The following is a 24,630-nucleotide window of genomic DNA, read 5'->3' on the forward strand; positions in this document are numbered from 1 at the left end:
CCCCACACGCTGGGGAAAAAACTCCCAGGTTACCACAGTTATTAATACATATATATATTTTTTTTTAAAAGACTTTAGAAGTTTGTTTTTAAAAAACAAAAAAGTTTGCTGAGTGGTCAAATGAACCCAGGTGGCCGCTCAGCAAACTTTCAATGATTTCTGAGGAGCTGACATGGTGGTGGCTTCTCTGACGTCAGAGAGCTCTAAAGTTAGCAGGCTGGTGGAGGTAATGACCTCCACCATCCTGGTAGACTGCTGGCCAGGCACCAGAACTCTAAATAACACTCAATTTCTCTAATTCTGCCTATTTCATACATACAACTCAAGTTGTCATCTCAAAGTGAGGGCTGTTATAAATGTTTGCGAAAATACTGAGTTTTATAAATCAACCTAAAAAATAGTGCACCCAGGAAACTGGTTTGCAAGGAATATCGACCACCACTATACCATCAAGTAAAGTAAATATAGGACAGTGTTGCATTGGTATGCTTAACTCCACATTCACGTACCCTGTCAATAAGTCGTCAATGTACCTAAGTGTGGAGTTAAGAAAAGTAAATCTACACTTACCTATATATACTTTCCTTGACTATACCTTGGTAGTCGGTATTTGGGGGCAATAGTTTTGTGTAGGATGGTACAAAAAACTTTGTAAAGTTTTACAAAACTGTCGGATACCCACTGTGCATGCAGCAACATAAAAAAAAAATCCAGGATATTTTGGTTACTTTAAAAAAAAAAGCAGGCTTCTAGATACTCAACGTGCAATAAAGGTAACAATATCCTGGGGAACTATGGAAGAGGAGACGAGAATCCATATTCCAAGTACTATGAGGGAAGCTTTCTTCTTTGGTAGGGGTGTGATTGTATGTACAACAGAGGGGACTAGAATACTGAGGACTGGAAACCATAATCAGTACCTCACTGGCCTCACTGGTCCCTATTCGAAGCAGCAATGCCAAGAGCAGTATCACTTACTGCCCTGTCTGCTACACTGTGGTGGTCTTGAAATGTAGGGAAATCCTACATGGAAGAGACATGTATGTTAATGCCCATACCTGTTCAGTACTGCTAAGTTGTCTTGCTGGGGCAAAAAATAGTGATTTTTGCAGATGGGCTTAAGCAGTTGTGTAGGTTTTGGTGAAGTGAGATATACTAATGGTAAATTAAGCAAAGAACTCCCAGAGTGAGTTTGAACATTCTAAGCATCCTGGACTTGTATGGTATTGTACAAGAACAATCAGCGGAACAGGAAGGTATTAAGCTAACAATCTGCAACAGTGTTAGACCATGTTGAGCCAGTGCAGGTCAATCACTCTTTCTCCTTTTAAGATGGTAGAGTTAGGAAGGAACCCTATTGAGACTCACTGTCCGACTCGTCAATTCCGCTGTCACAAACACTGGGCACGTTTCGTCGCTTCTGCTGCTCCAGGTGCTCCTCGTATTGGCATGGACCACGGTCAAAGTCCAAGATGGCCTCATCAAACTCTTTAAGGAGGTCACTCAGGTCCTCGTCATGGAAAACTGGAAAGAGAAGAGGAAGGGGTCATCTCACAAAAGTCTACTGCATCCAGGCACATAGTCATGAGAAAAGAATCACATACTCTGACGGCATTACCACAGCAATATAAGAAATTGCACTAGTCATTTACTTTTGCTTAAACTCACCAAGAAACATTAACACTTTCTATGATATTCCAGGCTTTTTTGCCCAGTAATCAGAAGACTTATAACACAGGCAAAAACTAATATTAGAACATTGGAACGTTGGCAGCTCCATTGAAAACAATGGAGTGCTGCTGGCTTTTACTGGCCGGTAAAAGCCCTCAGCGCCAACATTGCAATGTTTGCTTTGTTCACAGCAACAGCTGTGAACAAAGCCTCACAGAGCCCGAGGGGATTTTAATACCCTCGGGCTCCGTGAGGAATTTGTTTTATTTAATAGAACATTCTGCCCTGAGTGGCAGAATGTTCTAATAGCCTTAGAACCCGCCGTAGCAGGCTCTGCCGGCTATTAAAGGCCTTTAAAGCCGTAAAGCCCGCTACGGCGGGTTCTGAGGCTATATTAGAACACTGGAATGCTGAGAGCTCCAGTGAAGACAATGGAGTGAGTCAGGGATACTATTGGCTGGTATAGACCTTCTGTTCCAACATTCCAATGTTTGCATTTCTAGTTTTCTGTGTTTATTGTTTACGGCATTCTACCCACAGTGACTCGAATCTTCTAATAGCATTCTATCCCTTCTTCCTCAGACAGTCTAGCTCTTAACAGCCCTCGCCCTTGCTATAGGGCTGTGCTGCACGCATTCAGGCTTTTAAGAACTAGTATGGCCCTCGGCAGGGAGCTATAAAACAATATTAGAACATTGGAATGTTGGGAGCTCCATTGAAGTCAGTGCAGTGCTCTGGCCTTCTAATGGCCGGTAGAAGCATGGAGCGCCAACATTCCAATGCAACAGCTGCGAACAAAGACCTCATGGAGCCCGAGGGGATTTCTATCCCCCCACCCCATTCCGTGAGGCTTTTGTTTTATTTATTAGAAAATTCTGTCCTCTAGTGGCAGAATGTTCTTATAGCCTAATAGCCCTTCATAGCTGGTCTGTACCGGCCATTAAAGTCCTGCTTCCTTGTTAAAGGCCTTCGCCCTTTAACGCTGGAGCAAACCTTTAATGGCCGGTATATCCCACTATGGCAGGCTTTAAGGCTATGATAGCGCTCTGGGTGGAATGTGCAGATCTAGAGAGTTCATCAGAATTCTTCCAATTCAGGCAATACAGTCTATTATAGACTAATAATGGACACATTCTGTGGTTGCAAGACCTCGATGCCTGTGGTGCCATGGAAGTCCTATCGTAGAAAAGCTGTTCTGATGCACAGAATATGCACATAATGTGTTCAGTCACCTGCATTTTTAGAGCTTGTTTTTCATGGAGATTGGGCTAATTTTAACCCTCAGGAGGGAGGCCAGATGACAACGACTCTAGTCACCTTAGTGCCCACATTTGTGTTAATTCTGCATTATAATGGAATTTCTATGTGAGCAAACTTACCTCTCTGGTGGATTTTGGACAGTTTCTGGGTCCAGCAGCAAAAGTAGGCATAGACCCTCAAACTCATAAGTTTGTGAGCCTTTTGCAAGCAGTTTCCTACCATAAAAACACACAGCTATTTACTCCCATTTTCAAGGTGCCAGGTTTCTGCCATCCAAACCCTTCATTACATTTCCCCGTGCTATACTCGGTGGTGTAACAAGCCACCACAACCCTGCGGTGTGGGGAGTACCTGAGCTCCAAGCGGCCCACTTAGCAAAACTGTAAACATCTGCGTGAGGCACTCAAACAAATGTAATGATATAAGTACAATATTACAATACAGTAATCCGTAATCAACGATAGGCAAACAGTCAGTTCATTGATACGTAGTAAGATTCTTAGGATTTATTGAAGAAGAATCCTCATGAAGCTGAAGTCCCAGCACAAGGTATTTTGAAGACACAAGCCAAGACGTGTTTCGTCACGGGAGCATACTCCCAAAGACTTCTTCAGGGCACGAAACAGCGTTCTTCCAAAAATTAGTAGTGATCCTCCACAAGTAACAGTAGTTATCACAACAAGATCTGGGTCCGGCTTCTACATGCTTCATGCACATATATACTCGTTCTCAAAAGTGCCACATGTGCTGTTCAAACAAGCCTAAGAAAACGGAACCCCCAGTCGGCGTCTCCAATCCATACGCCGCAGTGACCGCGAGGACGCTAGCCTAGGCTTGTTTGGACAGAATATATGTGCATGAAGCATGTCCTCCTTTCCACTTTCTGCTCCCACCTGTACTGCTGGTTGGAGGATCTTTTACATGTTTGTGCATATCCACATGCACCGTGGAGTGAAATCCCACAGAGGGTAACTTGTGTCCAATGGGGCTCCCCTAGCACTTGAGGTCGTAACTGGCACATCAGTGAAGATAAAAGAAGAAAACCCCACAGGAATTAAATTTTGAGCTCCTAACAGTTAGGTGAAAAGGCGCGGAATGGTGCAGATTTGAAAATCTTCCAACTGTGAACGTTAAAGTGTTCAGTACAGCATGGTCTGCCGCACCCTTATCAGCGACGGTTTTACTGTTATTTTTTTAAACCACTTACAGGTATTTTTTAATCCACCCAATTGCGCCTGTAGCAAATGCCAGTTTCCAAATCATATATCTCCAACCTCCAGGCCTTAATACTAAACCCAACAGTCACAGAAGTGCTGAGTAATGCAACACCAGAGCGCCCCTTGCAAAGCTGCTTGACTATGATTCTGTCTTATGAGCTGCTTGATAAATTTACAGATGACTGGAGATTTTCAGAAGCTTATACAGTAGCTACAGCTCTGAAACTCTATTAAGTTCTTAAAACTAAATAAAAACTTTGTTTACGAAAATGTATGCAGGGTGGAGTTAGGTCTGTGTATCATAGATTGCAAGCAAGCTTTGTTAGTGTACCTAATGTTGCATGACTGAAGAGGGGTCATTCTTCCACCAACGTGGTTTGTGGGGCATGCATTCATAGTACAAAGATTTAGGTGAAATATTGCATTAATATAAAGGAACTGTGATGACTCCATTTATAGAGCGCCTTGAGACCCTTCTGGGTGAGTAGCACGCTTAGCAAATTACTGATTGATTGATTGATATAGAGTGGTTGTGTACAAGCAAGGCTCTTTCTCTGACACACCATGGAGAAAAGATGTCTGAAGACAATACAAATGTCTCACAATGTGCCATGTTATGATTTCTACTCCCCGTGAGCATGTTCCATTAAGAGAATTCCAGGCAGGATATGCACGGTTTTGTTAAATCTTTGCGGTTTAGTCAACCCAGTCAAAGTCACCCATGTATGACTCTTTGCAACGGTTGTCACCTTTCGCTTCAGACGTCCAGCGAGGAAATCCGATGGCTAGCCTGATGGCCGACTCTAATATCCTGCGGCTACCTCATGCCCAAATGCATGAAAACAGAAGCACACCTGATAAGCCCCTAACCCCCACATTGGCAAGAAAGCCAACACTCAAGTGCCCAGCAGTGCCATCCCTCATTCCTGACGCTGAAGATCTGCATGTACTGGCAAGTACCATTGGAAGCTTCATGGTCATCTGCGAATTAGACCGGGAACTTGTGCACATAAGATTTATTGTGAGTCTGGCCTTGTTTGAACTAATGCTTTGTCCATTCAGGGGCCCAGAATTTACTGCATTAACAACATTTGGTGCATGCTTCTTGGCGACACTGTCCAAAGCAAAGCTGGTCAGAAGATTGTTGCAATTTGAGCCTTTACTCCCAGATACCTCTGACTTCATTGGCTGCCAGTTCCACTGAAATCAAAGCTTGACACCCGGGGTGCTGCGAGTCCAGGCATTGCCCAGTCTGGTCGTGTTTATTTGCATCAGTAAGTTGCATGGCTGTTTGAAGTGCTCAGAAGTCTTTAGTCTGTACTTGATGGTCGGGTGCGGGTACCGCTGTAGTCCTGATTCCAGATCATGCCCCTTTAAATCCACCAACTTCCTCTTCCTGCTTCTTTATCTAACTCTTTCGGGTTCTTTTTCGTCTCTTCTCTGCATCTTTTTCATGTTTTTTTCATCTGTCTCTTTCTCCATCTTTACGCTTTAGTGTTGTTCTCTCTCTTGCTCTGGATTGAAGTCTGTTGAGGAACAATAAGTGCCAATTTCCTAAAATGAGTGTCTGTAAGCCCACCTCCAACCACCGGCTCAAGTTGGGCACTGCCCTTTAGCTGTTATCAGTCCTCTCCAGCGGGCTGAGAGCGCATATATGAAGCAAAGTATTGACCTGCAATGAGACACTTTTAGCAGTCAATTTTCTGCTCAGGATGGTCCAACCTTAGGTGATATTTTGCCCATTTGAAAATATATTAACTCAAACAAAGCCACATACTTACGAAGAACGCAAAGTGTTCTGCAGAGGCCGGTCTCTACAATGTCTTTTACCCTCTCCATCTTCCAAATTGGCTCCTCCGCCTATCCCTACATTTGAGGTCAAATCTGAGTGAATTAAAAGATTCAAACAAGGGATTGAGTCTGATTACCTTATCCCCTACGCCAATTACATTTGAACATAAATAAGCATTAGTAGAGTATAAGAGATGCAACAATGTAATCATGAAATGGACTTCAAGATTAAATATGCAAAGGCCTCCTAAATGTCCTCTTATCTCACCAAAACGAGGCTTGCATCCAACTGCTGGCCTTATCTCCAAGAAAAGTAATTTAACCACTGATTCCGAGTCCTAGATACCCTTAACCAGGTGCATTTGATAGAACAATGTTTCAATTACCTGCAAGTACAACTCCCCAAAATACTTCTTCAAGAAACCAACAGTCTCAGGTGGATCTATAAATTTCCGTAACAAAAATATCATACACTAAAATCACCTATGCTCCAAAGAAATCCACGCTGGCTTGATCCTTCTCTGGAATCCCTAAAGGTACTTGGAATGCTGCACCACTCCTCTTACTACCTTCAAATCATCCTTAAACAATTCTTTACATTAAGGTTCATCAAATAACTCATGTAGGATTTCAGTCTCAATCGAATCGTGCCATTGCAATCTCAATGCAATTTCTAAATATAATTGAACCTTTACGTAGACATAATCTATATGTTTAACGTGAATACGTGCAACCCTCCGACACCTTGCATTGTGCTCTGTTAAATCACAATAAAAACAACAAGCATTTGCAATGCAATGGGTCTTGAGTTTGCTCGAGTTGGAGCTTTTAGCGTTGTAAATTCCTAACTGGACTTTTCTTTTCACATAAATTGAAAATGAAAAGTAAAACAGTTGACATAAGTAAGCCGATTCAAAGTGCCACGGCCGCCATGAGCGTGAAGGAGAGACACAAAAAGAAAAAGAGGTTCGCTTGCAGTCAAAAATATCGGCAAACGTGCAATTATCCTTGTTACAAGGTCAGTCTGTAAGGCGGTAACAAAACTGCCCCAAGGAGGGGCAAACGTAAAGCATTTACCAATGATAACAAAGGATTTTTGAAAGGCAAGCCTACAACCAAGTGATAGTGATGGGCGTGCTGTGGGCGTGGTTAAAAGCCCACAAAACGTACAATAGGTCAGAGCGCTAGCTCGCTCGACCTAAAAATGTGTAAAGTACCTAGAAATTTTGTCTTCTGAGTGCCTTCGTTCTGTTTGAAGCCAAAAGTTTCCTTTCAAATCTCCACTTGCCCTTTTGACATGCAGTCTGATACTGGACAAGCAGTGTTTGGTTGTCAATTACTCATTTATGCATTAAAAACGTGGGAAAGAGTTAAACCAAATATGTACCAAATACGGTTTTCCTTGAGCCGTCCTTGCTTCCTCCTTCGTGGCACGGCCTCTGCACATACATGTTCACCAACACAGACGCCTTCTAATTAGACTGAACGCAGACCTGATTCACATCTATCTTTTTTCACAGAAGTTTCACATGTTTATCATAAAATATATGTTGTACCGAAATAATGTTACCAGAGATATGAATTAAGCATCTAGATAACAGATCTCCAGCATTGGATTTATGTCATTTCATGTTGCGCAGTTTTTGTATGTCGCAGTCTTCACATACTTCTTGGCGGGGTAGGTTCTCATGCACAAACTGATCTCAGTGATTCTGAGCTTTCTCAAAGAACTATCTCTGTGCGGTTGGAGAGTAGAAGGGAGTTTTCATCCTTTGTCTGGTCAGTGTGGGTGCTCTGGCTTGTAAGGCAGGGGTTTCCCTCTGGGGTTCCTGGATGAACAAATCTTATGATCCAGATTCTGACTCATGTCGTGAGTTATCCCCTAGGGGCATTTCACGGGGTGCTGTGGCAGTATTGTCGACCATGGGGCTATTCTTGGGCCCTTCCTAACAAGAAGTGGTGCCGTATCAGACTCTCCATAGCGCTGCGTTTGTGACTTTCCTGTTTCTTGGAGGGTTTATTGCTCCTGTCCTAAGTTCTAACGGACCCAGGTCTAACTGGGTTCTTGTTTTCTGTTCCTGTTGCTAGGACAGATCCATCCCCGGATTCTGAGATCTTGAATCCCTTTACCCATCTCCTTCTGTCTGATGGGGACCAGCCTGCTGTTGCCTCGTGTGTGAATCACTCTGTCCCTATGTTTTCTTTAACAGTCTAGGACAGTGTTCTTCAAACTTTTTAAAGCTGCACCTCCCAGAGTAAACAAAAAATCATTGTGTCCCCCCTCCAAATTTTGAAAACGTATTTTCATAAATTGACAATGGTTAAATATGCCTAGACGTATTTAACCTTTGCAGTTAAGTTCTGTTACTGTTTCAAAAATGCAATCAGATATATGATGCCAAGCATACTATTCTGGCCAGTCAGTCCTCACTAACATGTAAAAGTATCCTAGATGTGAATATTAGAAGTAGGGTGGGAGGGTTTGAAGAGTATTTGAAGTTCCTTCCCTTTTGACACATACTCCCAGCTTGGATATAAATGACAAAACATGTTAGTGATGGTCCAATAATGAATGGTTTACTGCTGCTCATTTTTTTCAGCTCAAAGCAAAGCCCTTTTATAAGCATAATGTTTCTTCTCTCCAGAGCCCAGTGCCCCCGCCCCCTGGGATCACCTGATCTCTAGGGGGGCCCACCCCCACCGCCCCCCCATGTTTGAAGACCCCTGGTCTAAGACTGTCCTGCCAGGTCCATCTCTCTAAGGTTTTCTTTGCCCAAACCAGCCTGTTCCTTGCCCCTGGTGAGCCCTGCAGGCTCTCTGCCCTGGGGCTACATGGTTCAAGGAATACACCAGCTCAGCAGTGCCAGGCTGTTAATGATAGGTGACAGATAGCTCTGCTGTCTGTGTCACGTGAGACATGGCGCTGCTGCCTTTGACAATTGAGAGATAGCGCTGCTGTCTGCTCTGAGCAAGGAATTAGTCAGCCGAGCAAAAGGAGTTTCAGCTTCATCACATGCAGGTGTTTGGCCTTTTGCTATCACCGGCTAGAGGGGTTGAACTAGGGGTCTTATAACCCTAGGCGAAACATCACATTCTGCTCCCCTAGCACTGCCAATGGACTCATGTATAATCCTTCTTGGGCAATCATATATAGTTGCTCTTGGCACCACTGGAGGCTGCAGAAAATGCTTTTCTGTAACACTGTCCCAGCAGGGCAAGCGCCTCTTGCAAGAGCTGTCTGTGACAAGTGAGGGATAGTTCTGTTGTCTATGACAGATGTGAGATAGCGCTGCTGTCTGTGACAAGTGAGCGACAGTTCTGCTGTCTATAACAGGTGTGAAATATCTCTGCTGTTTGTGATAAGTGAGGGATAGCTCAGCTGTCTGTGACAGGTGCAGGATACCTCTGCTATCTTTGAGATGTGAGAGATAGCTATGCTGTCCTCACCAAGCTTGATAGCGATCACCAGGTGAGGGTCCGCTGCGTCGATGCCAAGTGTTTGGCTCTTGAATTTTATCAATCATGATATAGTTACTTTAAAACCGTACTTGATATGGTCAAACAAAAGAAAACAAGAAAAACAAAACAAAAAAATATATATATATATAAAACAACAATATATCAATACTAAAAATAGAAATATTTGAAATATCTAAGGTGCTTATAATTCTGTGTTTAAGCAATTAAGTTATCAAAACAAGAGGATACAAAATAGTGCCGATGGTGCAGTTCCCTGAGACAGTTTTAGTTTTAAGGGCCTGTGCGAGCATACAGTGATATTCAGTCTTTTTTTTTTGTTTTTTTTATAAAGCACCTCCTTCCTTTGGGAGTGCAGCTGTCTTGTACTGTTGTTCAGCAAATATGATAAACTTTGTCAGGCATGCCATCACTTGGGGTTTTTGTCCCTGCAAACAGAATAACGTGGCTTTTTGCTCCTGTTGCTGGCCTCTTAGAACACTCACATTTCCTTCTAAATGTTTGTGAGTAGGTTCACTAATGATCTGTGTCAAATGGAATGTATATTAGCTACAAGCGACTTCCTATGGATGTCTTTAATTGGAACTGCCTATTTTAATACATTTAGTTTATGTATTTTACTTGTGAAGCGCATCGTGCAGCCGTAAGCCGCCTCAAAGAGCTTTGAGTGGTAGAGGGAGGTGACTGTACGTACAGCACTTCTTGAGGAGATAAGAGGCACCAGAACATTGGCAATACTCCAAGCAAGAGGGCGGTCATGCACCAGCCACAGGGTGGGTGCATGGCGGGTCCAGCTTTCGTCATCTATCGGGGCTGATCCACGCGTACGTTCCACAGGAAGTCCACAGAAAGTCTGCAGCGCACTCTGGTACAGCGGTATGTTCGTGGTAGACGGTTGAATGGAAGAGGCTGGTTTATGAGCAACCCTGGAATTTGAGATGTTTTACTTGAGTATTAAAAGAAGGAATGTTGCTACAAACTGAGGACTCTAGCGCATGGAGCAATCCACCACCCAAATTGTTTACATCTAGCTGGTCTGGTTGGTGGACAGCAGGCCTTAAGCAAGCTGGCAATGGTGGGTGATCTCGGAGAGATATTTAGAGTAGTGGTTGGGTTACACCTTACGTACAAGCAGGGTATTCCAAAATGTGATATGTCTTTGAGAAGGAGTCAACATAGGCTTTTGAAGGAGGACGCAATGTGAATGACACAGCTTCAGTGAAAATTATTATTTACAATTTAGCATTTTTTTAAATAAATGCCCAACACCCTTTTCCTACACTTTTTCTTCGATATTCAGCAGGTTGGCACATTGAGTAGAATGTGGGGGTTTACTGCTGAATCAAGTAATCGTCAGTATCCCAGCTGAACTTGAAACCAAAATCAGTCCTGGGAAAAATGTTCAAACAACCCAGTGCTGCAGAAAGATTGCAACAAGCGCGAGTCCAATGTGGCGTTCACCGTTGGGTTAAACCAACTAAAAGCAGCCCCCTAAATTACATGCCACTGGGGAAATAGTGATAGAATGGGCCAATCCATCCTTATGCACAACGAGCTGGAATCAGGGCGAGATCCACTCAACCATGCAACCTGCTGAAGTTCTGTAAATTGAGCACCATTCAATTTAGATCACTTAGAAACTACATGAGTGCTATGTGAAGCATCATAATGCTAATATATAATATAAAATAATATAATATAATCACTGGAAAAAACAAAGGTTACAGGGACGTTATAGTTAGGTTCTGAATGTACTCGTACAAAACCATAAAAATTCAGCAGTTATAGTTTTATTCCAAGTAACTATAACTCATGCCCCCGCTATGCACAGTTTTTCTTCAATAGTTTTCCAACAAATGTTACATTGATAGTATTAATGATTTTATCAAAGACGTCATGGGTGCTGTAATATCTGGGCTAATTAGCAGTGCATGGCGAGGGTGCGACTTATAGTTACCCTATGGTGTGAGTTATAGTTACTTGAGCTAACCATAACAGGTGAAATTCTATGGTTTGTATGTTTTAGGGACCCAGGGACTGCCACCTCCCCGGGGCTTAAACTTAACAGTATGTGGGGGCCACGTGCCCCCCTGCGCCTTGGGGACCACCACCACTCTGGGGCAAACTACTCCTAGAAAAATGGGGGAGGGGAGGTCCTGCAGACCCTGCCCCCCCCGGGTCCTGGGGACCACCACCTCCCTGGGGCTACTAAATAAAATTAGGAGGTGGTCAGTTGTAAAATTATTGATGAGATAACTGTGCATGGCAAAGGCATGAGTTATAGTTACCTTAGGGCACGAGTGATAGTTACTTGAGGTAGCCATAACTATAACAGGTGAATTGCTTTGGCTTTGTACGTTTTAAATGTGAGCCTAACTATAACGTCCCTGTAACCTTTGTTTTTTTCAGTGAATATATATTACAAAGTGGCAGACACCAATAGGTAGTTATAGCTAGGACCATGTTTCCATAGGGAAAGCATTTTTTTTGTTTTGCATATACTTTGTTGTTGTTTAACGAATCTTCACAAAACTTTCCAAAAAAGTGTTCTTACACCTCATCTCCTTTCTGGAAACTTTTGACGTGATATGTCAAGTTGGAGCTGAGAGAAACTGGGGAGAAGAGGTCTCAAAAAGCATTTTCCCCATTATTTTCTCCATAGGACAATTAGACACAGCTACACCCAGAACTGCTAAACTGAATTACACCGAATTCGGCAGGAAGCTACCTCTTGGTACAGAGAGTGTGTTTTTTGTGAACTGGTGTAAATTCATCAGTAATTTTTGAAACATTAGGTTTCAAAAACGTTGTATATTTCACACCACGGAGGATCCAAGGTGCTGATCTAGAGAAACAATCTGATGGCTACGAGCACATCAAAAAAGATGTGATGGCAGCCATTTTAGGACCTAAGACGACCACCCTAGACCTGGTGCCGAAAAACATTAAAACTATTTTTTTTTAAGATTTGTTCATTTCTATTGCCTAACTATAATGTCCTTGTAACCTTTGTTTTTTTCAATGAATATATATATATATATATATATATATATATATATATATATATATATATATATATATATATAAAAAAAATTCTTCACCCATCCATCCACGCTTCCCATTTCCCTGTCCTTTTGCAGATTACTTGACGATTGACAATTTGGTCAATTTGTGCTGCTGATGCGCAGGGAAGAGAGCAGACAAAGCAGCCATCTAGGGGAAACAACTCCGTTTACTTTTCTAAACAAGCGCCAACAATGGGAACAATGTAGAAATCAAAATATACCGGACCTCTCTCACGCTATAAGGCAAAAATACAAAGTGCACAATTACAGTACTTTTCAATGAGCGGCATATTTATAGCTAGAAAAATGCAGAGTTTGTAACTGACTGGGATTTGGATTGGGTGGCTAAAATGTGCCCGAGGTCATTAAAGAAGGACAATTAGATAAAACCGCTGCACCACTGTTGTCTGCAATGCATGAGTGAAGTTCAGGGTAGATCTGTATAGACGTAGCTCATTGTATGTCCCTCTCACACATTAAGCGCTAAGTGGTCACCTTTGAACACAGTACACCGTGGTAAACATAGCCAGCTTATGCTTACACACTGAAACGAAGGGGTTGGTTTTAAGAATTGTGTATAGCAGTAGGGTTTAGCCCGTTTCTAAGCGCTACTCGTGCCGAAACAGAAGGGAACTGAGGCACAGTTGGAAAAGGCTGACTAGAATCACAAAATGTGGTCTAAATAAAGGGTTAGAGAACTGGATTGAGATTATAACATGATAAAATCTTAAAATGATCTCATAATCTCAGCCCAATAAAGTCATGAAAGTTGACTGAACAAAATGCCACTGGTAGTGGATATGACATCACGTACCGTTAATAAGTGATGACATCACAGGACTGACCCTTTTCCCACGCTTTAGCCCGTCAACAACATCTGATTTGTTGTTAAGGTGGTAGAAGAAGGACAATGAGTGGAAACTACAAAAAATAAACATGGCTGCTAGAACTCTGTTTACTTCCTGTTCCTGTTCAGGCATCAGGCTTCATGTCCCCTGAACCGGAGGTAGGAAGGGCAGTGCCAAGTGCCAAGAGGGCCAGCTGGGAGTTGCTACCCCTTGGAAACCCTAAGAAGCATCCAAAGATAAAAGGAGGCCAAGAATCGAACAGCATTAACACTCTGGCGCGCCTCATCCCAAGCTCTGATGTCAGCCTCCGGAGGGCCTGTCCTGGGTGAACTCGTTCCTTGTTGTCCGTGGGGGTACTCATTCCTTGTTGTTCATTTACCCCTGGAGATACTGCGATCCTTGTTGTTCACCTACCCCTGAGGTACCCGGATCCTTGATGTTCATCTACCCCTAAGGTGCCCAGTTCCTTCTTGTTTATCTACCCCTGGGGTATTGGGTTCCTTGAAATTAATCTTGCCCAGGGGTATCCAATTCCTTGTTGTTGAGCTATCATAGGGGGTACCTGGTTCCTTGTTATTGATCTACACGTGGGTACCCGGTTCCTTGTTGCTCATCTACCCCTTGGGGTACCCGGTTCCTTTTATTGCATCTACCCCGGGGAGTACCGGGTACCTTGCTGTTGAGCTATCCCAGGGGTATGCGGTTCCTTGGTGTTCATTTTTCATAGGGGGTATCCAGTTCCTTGTTATACATCTACTCACTGGGGTATCAGGTTCCTTGTTGTTTATCTACCCCTGGGGTACCCGGTTCCTTGTATTGCATCTGCCCCAGCGTGGTACCGGGTACCTTGTTGTTGAGCTATCCCAGGGGTATGCGGTTCCTTGTTGTTAGTCTTTCTTAGGGGTATCCAGTTCCTTGTTATGCATCTACCCCAGGGGTACCCGGTTCCTTGATGTCCATCTAGCCCAGGGATTGGACCTAACGGGCCGGTAAACAAGGCAGTCCAATATTCCATAGGACTACAGTATCGCTGTCTTATGGCAATGTCAGAAGCGCATCGAGGCTTTGCAGTGCGTTATACACCTGTCTTCATTCAGTCACTCATTCAGAAAATTGATGTTTCAAATTCACCAGGGCTTCGGCTGTTAGAGGGGCTAGAAGTGTGACAGGATACTGAGCAGCAGAGAGATCCATGTGCTACTCAGCCTGACAATTCTGTGCCAGGACGAAGGATGCTGAGGATGCTGAAGTGGAGCCAGAACCAGCAGAGCAAGGGGACCTCTGGACAGAGGCATAGCTTCCATTTGTGCAGCATGTGCATTGGCACCTGATCCCAGAGCCTAGGGGCCCGCTGAACCCCGATCATTGCTGGCTTTTATAATTCAAACAGCAGCTAAGGGGTCCATTTCCTTTCTTGCACTAGGGCCCTTGACACACAGGCTACGCTTCTGCCTCTGGAAGCACCGCTCACTGCACCAGCCAGGCTTTATCCAGATTACTGTGTCCTTCTCTAGAGGCTGTGTCTCCAGAAGGATGAAGGTGTGGTGCAGAACGTCCAGAGATGGACCGAGAAGATTCGAGAAGGTTTAGATCAGTGGTTCTTAACCTGTGATCCGCGGAACCACTGGGGATAAGGGACGCCTACTCGGGGGTCCGTGACTGCATACAAAAAATTAACTATTAACAGATTAATAAAGTATGCAAAAATCAAGACACAAAATGTAAATTTGAAAATGTTAAAATATTCTGTAAATGTGAAGAATTTTTAAACTGGAGGCTAAAAATTAAGTTTGTTTCTCAGATTTATTTGTGGGAGCAGCGTAAATTCATCAGACAGAATACAGTATGGATGATAGGTGGCCTCAATTGATTTTGGAAAAGCGCCAACCATCCAAAACATCCCAAAAATGTACTTGTTGTATTTGTTTAAGAACTAAATTAAGATTTCATAATTTGTGTATTTGTTGATGAATGTTTGGTTCTGTATTTTTTGAGGGTCAAAACGTCCACATTGCTTAGGTGAGAGTCCCCGGCTTCCAGAAATTGCCAGATTTCAATAATGATTCAGTGGGGGTCCCCGGATTGCAGTAATGACTAAGTGGGGGTTCACAGAAGACAAAAGGTTAGATGACCGTGACCTGCATGCTGGAGGTTAGGGCTGTGGCAGGAACAGTCAAACGCACAAAAGCACCGTGCAAGAGCACTTTTAAAATGAAAGAATCCCCTAAGAACCAAAAGTTATGAGGTGAGACTCAATACAAGAGGCTCGCAGGGGATGCTAGAAAATAGCTCTTCCTGGAAAGGTGCTGAGTCATTGCAAGTCCCAGGCACCCCACACTTGGGGGTCTCGCAGACAGTCATGAATTCAAAGGGATCCAGCGTTGATTTGTGAGGCAATTATAACCAGTAAGTCAGGGGAATGCCAGAGACCATGTCCAGCATTGGACATGTTATGGGCATTCTTGGCCATTGTTATAAACCATCAACCTCCAGAGATCCCACGAGTTTGCTGCATGGGGCACGGGGGTGCAGGCCTGCGTATGTTGAACAGCCTGTTGTCTGGATCTGGTGCCTGCCTGGAGCGCGGCATTAATCTTTTAGGGGGGCATTAACAATAGTTCTCTGGGTCCCCTGATTTGAAACCCTCCTGGGTACTGGTTAATTTGTAAAAGAATGAGTGCCGGGGCCCAGAGCTCTGCTCAGAAGTCCCTGCTATCGGAAATCAGGGTGCTGAATATCAAGCTGCGCAGCCTGGAATTCACGCCATGCCTCTCGAATCCGCATCCTGCCTCTGTATTTCACTCTTGTACGTTTCTGCTTTGTGACAAGTTTTCCGTCTCTCTCTTCCTTTGTCTTTTATTTAGTGTGTGTGTGTGTTATATTTTTTTTTCCTTCTCATGCTCTCAAGAAACGTCTGAATAGGAAAAATAAGTGCCAGCCCCCCAAAATGTTGTCAGGAGTCGATTGGCCTGTGCTTGTAAAACTACAGAAATCTCTGCCCGTCACACTAACCTTTCAGGCCGAGCCTGTCCCAGTGCTTAATTTGAGCCAGCGGTTGTCCGTGCAGGGCACCGGCACTTATTTTTGAGGGTCGGCACTTATTTTTCTGCTGAAAGCATTTCCTGCGAGCAAAAGACATGTGGGAAAGACGAAGGAAGACAAAACCGAAAAAGTGTCACAAAGGGAGAGAGAAGAAAGCTGCAAGAGTGAGCTGAAGGGCAGGGAGTGGCTGTAATGGATTAAAAAGGCCCGAGATGGTTTAAGGATTGCGCTGCCTCAGTATTCCGTGCTCGCACATTTAAATACTGCAGCCGCGTGTTTAGGAGGAAAGTTCCGAGTACCGGCACGTTTTTATTTACAAATTAAGCCCTGGCCTCTCCTCATAAGACTCCCCTTGCTTCACTCAGGCCAGCTGGGAGACCCTAGGCTGCAGGACACGGAGGGTGAGGGCTCAAATGAGCAGTGTAGAAGTGTGCAGCGGAAGGGGAGGGACCCCGGCGTGAGACGGACTTCAACTTTCCACGTGTAACTCTAGGCACGTTTGCTAAAAACGTACGTGTTCTCTCGTTTTAGATTTCTATATGACATCTCACCTTTTTTTTTTAGAATTCCTTCAGAAGTTGCTGCACGTGCTACGAGAGGGTATTCGAAGCCTTCGTTTATTCTGTACCCCTCGGGCGGTGCTACACAGCGCCAACTCACACATCTGCGCTGCCGAAGCGCTGTAGACAGCCGTCTATGAAAACTTGTTGTCTTAAGTGTCTACGTTTTAAAGCCAGGCTTCCGTCAACAGCTCCGAATGTAGGTCGGCTGGGTATAGAAGTGTGACTTCAAGGCTCGTCTTCACAACTCCTGTGAAACAACTACTTGTATTTTTATTTTTTTTATTGTGTAGCGCTACTTGGCCAATTGAATGGCCTCTGGGAGCTTGTATAGGCTACCGCATACAGCCAGGATTCTTTAACGGCTCCTATACATCGTTTGCTTCAGCCTGAATCAGGCACCGTTAGGCCCGAGTCACAGAAAAAAACTCCGAAATTTGCACCTTCAGCCTTCCGACCTCACCTTGGTGCAGACTTCCAGCTTTTTGGAATTCACAAATGTTTCAAGGGAACCTCTGGAATCAATGACCGTCGGAGGTTTCCAGGCGCACTCTTCAGATTTTAATCTGAAAGTGCACATTTTAATTTAATGTATTTTTCTTTTTGCAGAATGTACAATTGTACCGGACTAATACCTTTTGATCGGGGGAAAGATTTTTTTCTTTTTCTCTTTTTTTTAATGTCCACACATTGAAAATATGTTTCCCTGCAGAAAAATCCCCTCCCGTACACCTCCACCAGATTGGGGTTATTCCCTTCCTTCCCTCTTGGAAATGGATTTACTCCTAGCTTTCACAAGAATAAATATTCGACCATTTCAATGGTGGGGATATTTGACAATAGCCACAGGCATTGAAGTTCATGGGTGTTTATGGGAGTTCCAAACTTTCCAGTGCACCCCCGGACTGTAAAGCGCATTCCCTGCCTTACACCTGGGATATTCTGACACACACCATCGTGGGATAATACCGCTTGTAAATAAAAGGATTTATGCGTGCCGGGTCACTTTCACACATGCGCTTTAAAGAGGCCGTGGAGAGGGGCGAACGTGACATTCCAGACAGGAGCACAGAAAAGCTGTTATTCCCTACATTATATGATTGCTTAAAGTGGGGGTGTAAACACACATGCAGGAAGGCTCGTCCATGCCACATCCGATTTTCAGGGTAACCAGTGACTCTGTAAATGTGATCCATTAAGAAGCAACGGATGTATATGTCACTTTTGGGGAGATTTTTTAAACCTAGTATCATCCCAGCTGTCCTGGATCTATGTTGGACACTCCTGACTCAGAATGGAGGGAGTAATTTATGTCTTATAATACGAGTTGTTCAGATCCTCCCAGACTTGTTGCTTTATCTCAATCCTGTATCATTAACTGTTTGTTACAAATGGAGGCGTGAGTTGCATTTCGAATTGGGCAGATTTACTGCAATGTATCGCAAGTGACTCGATAATGTGGCAACCATATAACCATGGCATGAGTCAAGGATGTATTTATAGAATATATGTGCAACAAAGAAACTCCTGCCCTATGTTATAAGGATATTATTTATAATTGTTAACGTCAGCATAAAACTCTCACACATAGTACACGCCACCTCTGATACCAGGGCTATGGAGTTAAAGGGAAATTATAAACGGGACGCAACGAGGGTATACAGTTCTCGGTGTTATATAAGGACGTTATTTTAGATTTTAAAGAGGCTTACTTGCCAATGACCTTTATTTTATGTAGTAATGCAAATCAAATTGTTTGAATAATTAATTGGGGATCTTCTTTGTAAGTGCGCTAATTTCAATAGAAAAGAGAAATAAGGCACTGACATGCTGATTTTGGGGACTGTGCTAATGTGGAGTAAAATCCATTTTTGGAAACTGATGTGTTTCCGCCACAAGTGCTATTCGCGTGTTATTTTGCTTCTTAAAGAGAACGTCTTAGCGATAAAGTGAGGTGCCGAGGATCATACAGTTAGGCAAATGCGGATGCCAGGATTAAAACTCAGTCTCGTGCTGCTATGAATAGTGCATTTTGTGAGCTGTTTATTTGTGTGCTGTGATTTTACTGCACAGAATTTCACGCACATCAGAGCGGATCTCAGTGACTGAGAGAGGGAGACAAAGTGGCTGGAAGTAAGACCTGGGGAGTGGGAGAGAAGGACACAAAAGGTTGGTGCAGACGTGGGGAGGGAGCAACGGGTAAGGTAGGGTAGGAGTAAAGAGTGTGCCATGGGCAGGACTGGCGGCCAGTAAAGTTCAGCCCAAATATGAATGCGCATTTCTTTATATTTTATGGTTCTTAATGTGCCAACATCTGCCTGTCAGCGACTTCAGAGAGCTTAATTTGCTCGGGAAACAAACACCTTAATATGCCAGCGTCTGTAAGGCAACGGTTTCAGCAATACAATGAGTATTTTTTCACAAGCTACTCAAATGTACTTGTTTCGGACAAACCGCGGTCTTTACTAGACCTCAGCTCACAGACAGCGGCCGCCACACAGCCACTTATAATGTCTGCCATCTTCAAAGCTCCTACGAAATGGGCCACACCAATCAATCGAAATAGAAAAATGTCTACATTTATCGACGTGCTGCCAATGTTGAAAATAGCCATCGCTGTAATTAACAGGTGTTACAGTAACCTAGCTAATGGTATTTCATTTATCGATCCTGGAAAGATGAAGACCCGAGGCAGTCCTGTTTAAAGTGTATTTCTCTAATGTAATGGAGATTTATGTCACAAGAGCCACACGCAGTGTGAACACTGGTGCCAGTCGAAGCAACTAGGGGTTAGACAGCAGTGTTACAGGAGGCAGATATAGAGTGAGACGTGCTGGCACAAGAAAGAAAACGTTTCCGTTTCCGGGCACCAATAAAACAAGAGGCAGCAAGGTAGTGGGCGCCGTTGTCATAGGAGACGAGGACACCGATGTCATAAGAGGCGAGGAGGAAGAAGGCATTGATGTCACAAGAAGCAAACAGAAAGGGAGCAATAACACCATACATGGAAATAAGGAGTGAGCAATGATGTCATAGGAAACGGGAGCACTGACGTCACAACAGTCAACTCAAATGGGAAGTGACAATAAAGTTACAAACGGAAAGTGTGAAGTGAGAACTAGGCAATGATGTCACAACTGGTAAATAGGAAGTAGGTGATGTCACAAGCGGCAAGTAGGACGTGAGCAATGATGTTACATGGGACAAATAGGAAGTAAGCAATTATGTCTCAAACGGCACATAGGAAGTGAGCAATGATGTCACAAGCGGCAAATAGGAAGTAGGTGATGTCACAAGCGGCAAGTAGGAAGTGAGCAATTATGTCAGAAGTGGCAAATAGGAAGTGAACAATGATGTTAGAAACGAAAAGAGGGAGTGAGCAACAATATGTCACAAATGGCAAATTAGAAGTTAGCAATGACGTCACTAAATAGCAATTATGATGTAAGCAATGAGTCACAGATGGCACATAGAAGGTGAGCAATGACGTCACAAATAGCAAATGGGAAGTAACGCAATGATGTCACAAATGGCAACTAGGAAATAAACTATGATGTCACAAACAGCAAAGTGTAAGTGCGCAGTGATGTCACAAATGGTAAATAAGAAGTGCTCACTAATGTCACAAATGACAACTAAGCAGAGGGTACTGTAGTCATGTACAGGAAACCTGGAGTAGGGATTGATGTCACAAGGAAAATTAGGAAATGAAGACTGATGTCGCAAGAGGCAAATGAGAATGTGGCACTTATGTCACATAGGCACATAGAGAAGAGTAATGCATTCACACGTGCCAAATAGGAAGTGAGGTCAGATGTCACCACATGCAATCAGGACGGGTCCTGCTGTGTTTTATATCAAGCGACTGCAGAACAATAAAGAGATAGGTTTTTACTACATGCCCGAAAGCGCCTGGGTACCCTCTTGGGTGATTAGTGCGCTATACAAATAAATGTAACATAACATATAACAAAATCTATGGAGCATTTCTTGGTCTGCATGAACTTATTTATTTCGTGATGGGCCTGCATTCACCAAGCTGGCACTGCATTTATTTCAACTGCTAGCAGGTAACAAAAATTGCCCTGAATTAATCATATTGGCGCTTCTGTAATTAAATTATGCTACACTGGTGAGGCAGGCACTGCGATTTAGTCCTGTATGGGAGAGCACGAATGCAGGTGTGAGTAAGAACACGTGTGGCATGGTGCTGGCACTTTACCGCATAGATAGGCTGCATGGTGCTTGTACTTTACCGCATAGATAGGCTGCACGGTGCTGGAATGTTATTATAGCTCTGGGAGGCTGGCACATGCCTGAAAGGGACCCGGGCACACCTGGCCGGCACTGGTGCATTAAACGACAGATGCAGTGACACTGGCACAATAACTGCCAGGCTGCTGCCTGGGTACTGAAGCGGGGATGGCATGTCCGAGATATCAGAGGCCAAGCTCGGGTGCAATGGCATTAATGAATCAGGGCACAGCTGGAATAAGACTGGCCCAAGAAACAACTCATGGACGAGTACTTTCAACTTAAGTTACAACTTGACTGTAAGTGCAATGATAATGCGTGGACTTCAAGGCGCTGGGGTAACCTTGGCAGTGGCTGAAATATTACAAATTACTGCTTAGTCGGTGCAGCACTGAAGTACTCTGTGACAGATACTGGAATATTAAGGTATAGATGACATAGCAGGGAGTCATTAAAGCACAGATGTTATAGCGCTACTTTACTCCATGGCTGTCAATGGAATATTGAGGGCAGATCACATTGCACCGAGTCATTAGCACACAGGCGGTATAGTGCTGCAGTGCGCCGTGACAGTAACTGGAATATTAAAGCATAGCTGGCATGGTAGTGAGGCGTTAATACACAGATGATGCCCTGAATTACGCCGTGACTGTCAATGGAATATTAAGGCGCCGATGACATGGCAACTGAGTCACTAATTCACGTGTATAGCGCTGCATGAAGTCGCTAAACATTAAGGCGCAGAAAACATGGCACCAAGTCATTAACACACAGACGGTATAGCGCTGCGTTACACCATGGCAGTCAACGGAATATTAAGGCGCCGATGACATCACTGCACATCTGGTAGGAACAGCGCACTGTTACAGTTTCATAAGCACTGGAGGGCACGGGAGCAGTAAAGTTCTGGTGAGCCGACACTGGCACTTTATTACCTCAGCTAGTTTGAAAGTGGCAGAATGAAGTATATTCGGGCTCTCACTAGCACTTTAAAGTGCAGTAGCACGCGCACTTTGTGGGGGGCATGGGGACAGATGGGACAGCAGCTATTCTACCGCAGCGAGACACAGCTGGACTGGCAGAATATTTTATAAAGGGGCGTAGCTAAGGGGGGTTGTTACACCCCTCCCCCCCCTCCCCCCAATACATGTATTTTCAGATAAGTAGTTGGGTACAGGTGCTTTCATTCGGTATTGTGAAATGTCAGCCGGAATTCACCAGGATTTTTTTTACATACACAAAGCCAAAAGCGCGCGCACACACACACAAAAACTCTCTGTTTTGAAAGTCCTCACAAGTATTGGTTATTTTACTAATATTGTACTTTCTCTTAGTACTCCTACCAAACTGCATCCCTCTTCCTTCCTACTGCCCCTTAAGTTTCTCTCATGCACCTTGCATGCCGTATAATGTATTTTAACAATATATGCCAGCCCGATTGTTGGAAAATCTGAATCTCACCCCCCTATATCTTACTGACCAAGCTACGCCCTGGGCTGGCACTAATATTACAATTCAGGTGCAGGGACACCACCACATCAATCGTCACTGACCTGGAGCGTCCATGGTGTGGGATCCGCGAAGCCAGCGAGGGTCAGGGTGTGAAGCTCTCAGGCTGCTCTAAGCGGTCTCTTAGGAGTCTGTGTAAAAAGCATCCTGCTGGCCCCGCCCACTGGCCAATCAAAACTCAGCCCTTCTGGAGCGACGCAAACTCCTCCCCCCGCGAGTCATTTAGGCGCCCACTTGACTGGACCCGGGGGAGTTCCTGTGAGTGGCACGTGGGAAGCGATGGAAACGACGTAGAGGCGGAATGTGACGTGAACACAGAAGTTTTGGCCTCTTTGCAATCACGTGGGGGGTATGTGCGAGGTGTTAATATAGAAAATGAGAACGTGGAAGTAAGTTCTGAGCGTCTCACAGAGCCAGAGATCCCCGGCCATCACTGCCTGTCCTCTGTCTACGCACTGTGAACGGGGCTCCTCTCTCAAGCACTGGCAATGCCCATTGGGCTTCACAGAAGCCAGAAGTAAAACCAGTCCCAAGTTATGACTGATATCTTCAGCCACAAACCCTGCCGACACCATAGAATGTAATGGGAATTATGAGTGCCTTGAGGAATCCCGACAGGGGCAAGATTAGGGTGACCAGACACCCCGGATTTCAGAGGACTATCCCGACGCTTTTGTTAATTTTAAATAAATGTCCCGTTTATAGGACAAAAGTCAGGTCACCCTGCGAGTCGGAAGTGAAAGGTATACTCTCCTTTCACACGCACCTCCAGAGTCTTAAATCATTGAATAAGTAATTTATTGGTTTCTGCTGGCCTGCTGCCTGCACAGGTGTGTGTGAGAGATGATGGAGGCTGGTTTCCTTGGGCTATGACTGGAAGGCCCTGGGGAGAGGGACCAGGCCTCTTGGGTTCCCACCTGGCCTAGTATTTTACTAGCACAGCCAGTAATTACATGTTTAAACCGAAAAAAATTGGATAAAGACACAACAGTTAGTATTTAAAAAGAGTAGAACTGAGCTGCCACTAATTATTTTCAAATCATAAAATCAAAGTAAAGCTCCTTTTCTCATCATATTTCATCCTACTGAAAGACTTATTCCATACTGTGTTAGAACCACAACTTCCTTCAGCTTCCTCAGCTCTCAGCTACATCACAACACTCCAAACAACTATTTGACAACCTTGCTCAATTGGGCTTCAACAAGTGTAAACTATTACATGACAACGTCCAGGCAGAACAAATCCCTACATCCCATAACCTTTCTGTGACAACTCAAAACACTCATACTTTAAACTCTTTCACGCTATAAACCGTCATCCTGTTTGTTTACACCCAGTTATTGTCATGCAACTTCTGTTCCCTTGTCTGAAAGCTCAACTCCTGGACATGTTTAACTGTTCTTTAAAACAAGGTATTTCTCCGTAACTTGGAAAAAAAGAGACTGTGATATCATTTTTGTGTTAAAAAAACCACCCTTGACCCACAAGATCTCTGCAACGTACAGCCAATTAGCCATGCACCATTTCATGGCAAAACTTTGAAAAAACTGTTTTTAAACACCTCAAACAGTTTTTTGAAAACAATCTTTTGGATACCTTCTAAGCCATATTCTAGACAGGAAACAGCACAGATCTGGTGATCCTATTGGTTTTGGTTTATCTTTGTCACAAGGTCAACAATGAAGGTGATGACACAGTAATAGGTTTAGACCTGTTAACACAGCCTTCAATATCATATATCACTACATCCTGAAAAAGTCATAGGAGAAGTGAAGCTGGGAGTGAGTTGCTGAGTCAAATGGGTTTCTATCTGGCCGCCAGCAAGGGGTTTCTTCCCATTGCACTGTTTTCTAATTCAGGCCCCATCTTTAGCAGATGATGTGGTATAATTAGAAATGTATGTCTTGAAAAAGCAGTCCTGTGTTGCAGTCTTGG

The 24,630-nt window shown here is 43.9% G+C and overlaps 1 protein-coding gene across 1 annotated transcript in view; it reads right to left on the bottom strand.

Moving 5' to 3' along the window:
* The window catches only part of LOC138262115 (regulator of cell cycle RGCC-like), a 36,325-nt gene extending 13,509 nt beyond the window's left edge, over positions 1–22,816 (bottom strand). Inside the window, exons 1-2 of the mRNA XM_069211881.1 lie at positions 22,739–22,816; positions 1,369–1,524 (exon numbers count right to left, since the gene is read on the bottom strand). Coding sequence (XP_069067982.1) covers positions 1,369–1,524; positions 22,739–22,751 — 169 coding nt within the window. The 5' untranslated portion in view covers positions 22,752–22,816. The remainder of the gene's footprint in view (positions 1–1,368; positions 1,525–22,738) is intronic.
* Between the last annotated feature and the right edge of the window lie 1,814 nt (positions 22,817–24,630).

The sequence above is a fragment of the Pleurodeles waltl genome, chromosome 10, assembly GCF_031143425.1.
Source record: "Pleurodeles waltl isolate 20211129_DDA chromosome 10, aPleWal1.hap1.20221129, whole genome shotgun sequence".
Taxonomy (NCBI): Eukaryota; Metazoa; Chordata; class Amphibia; order Caudata; family Salamandridae; genus Pleurodeles; species Pleurodeles waltl.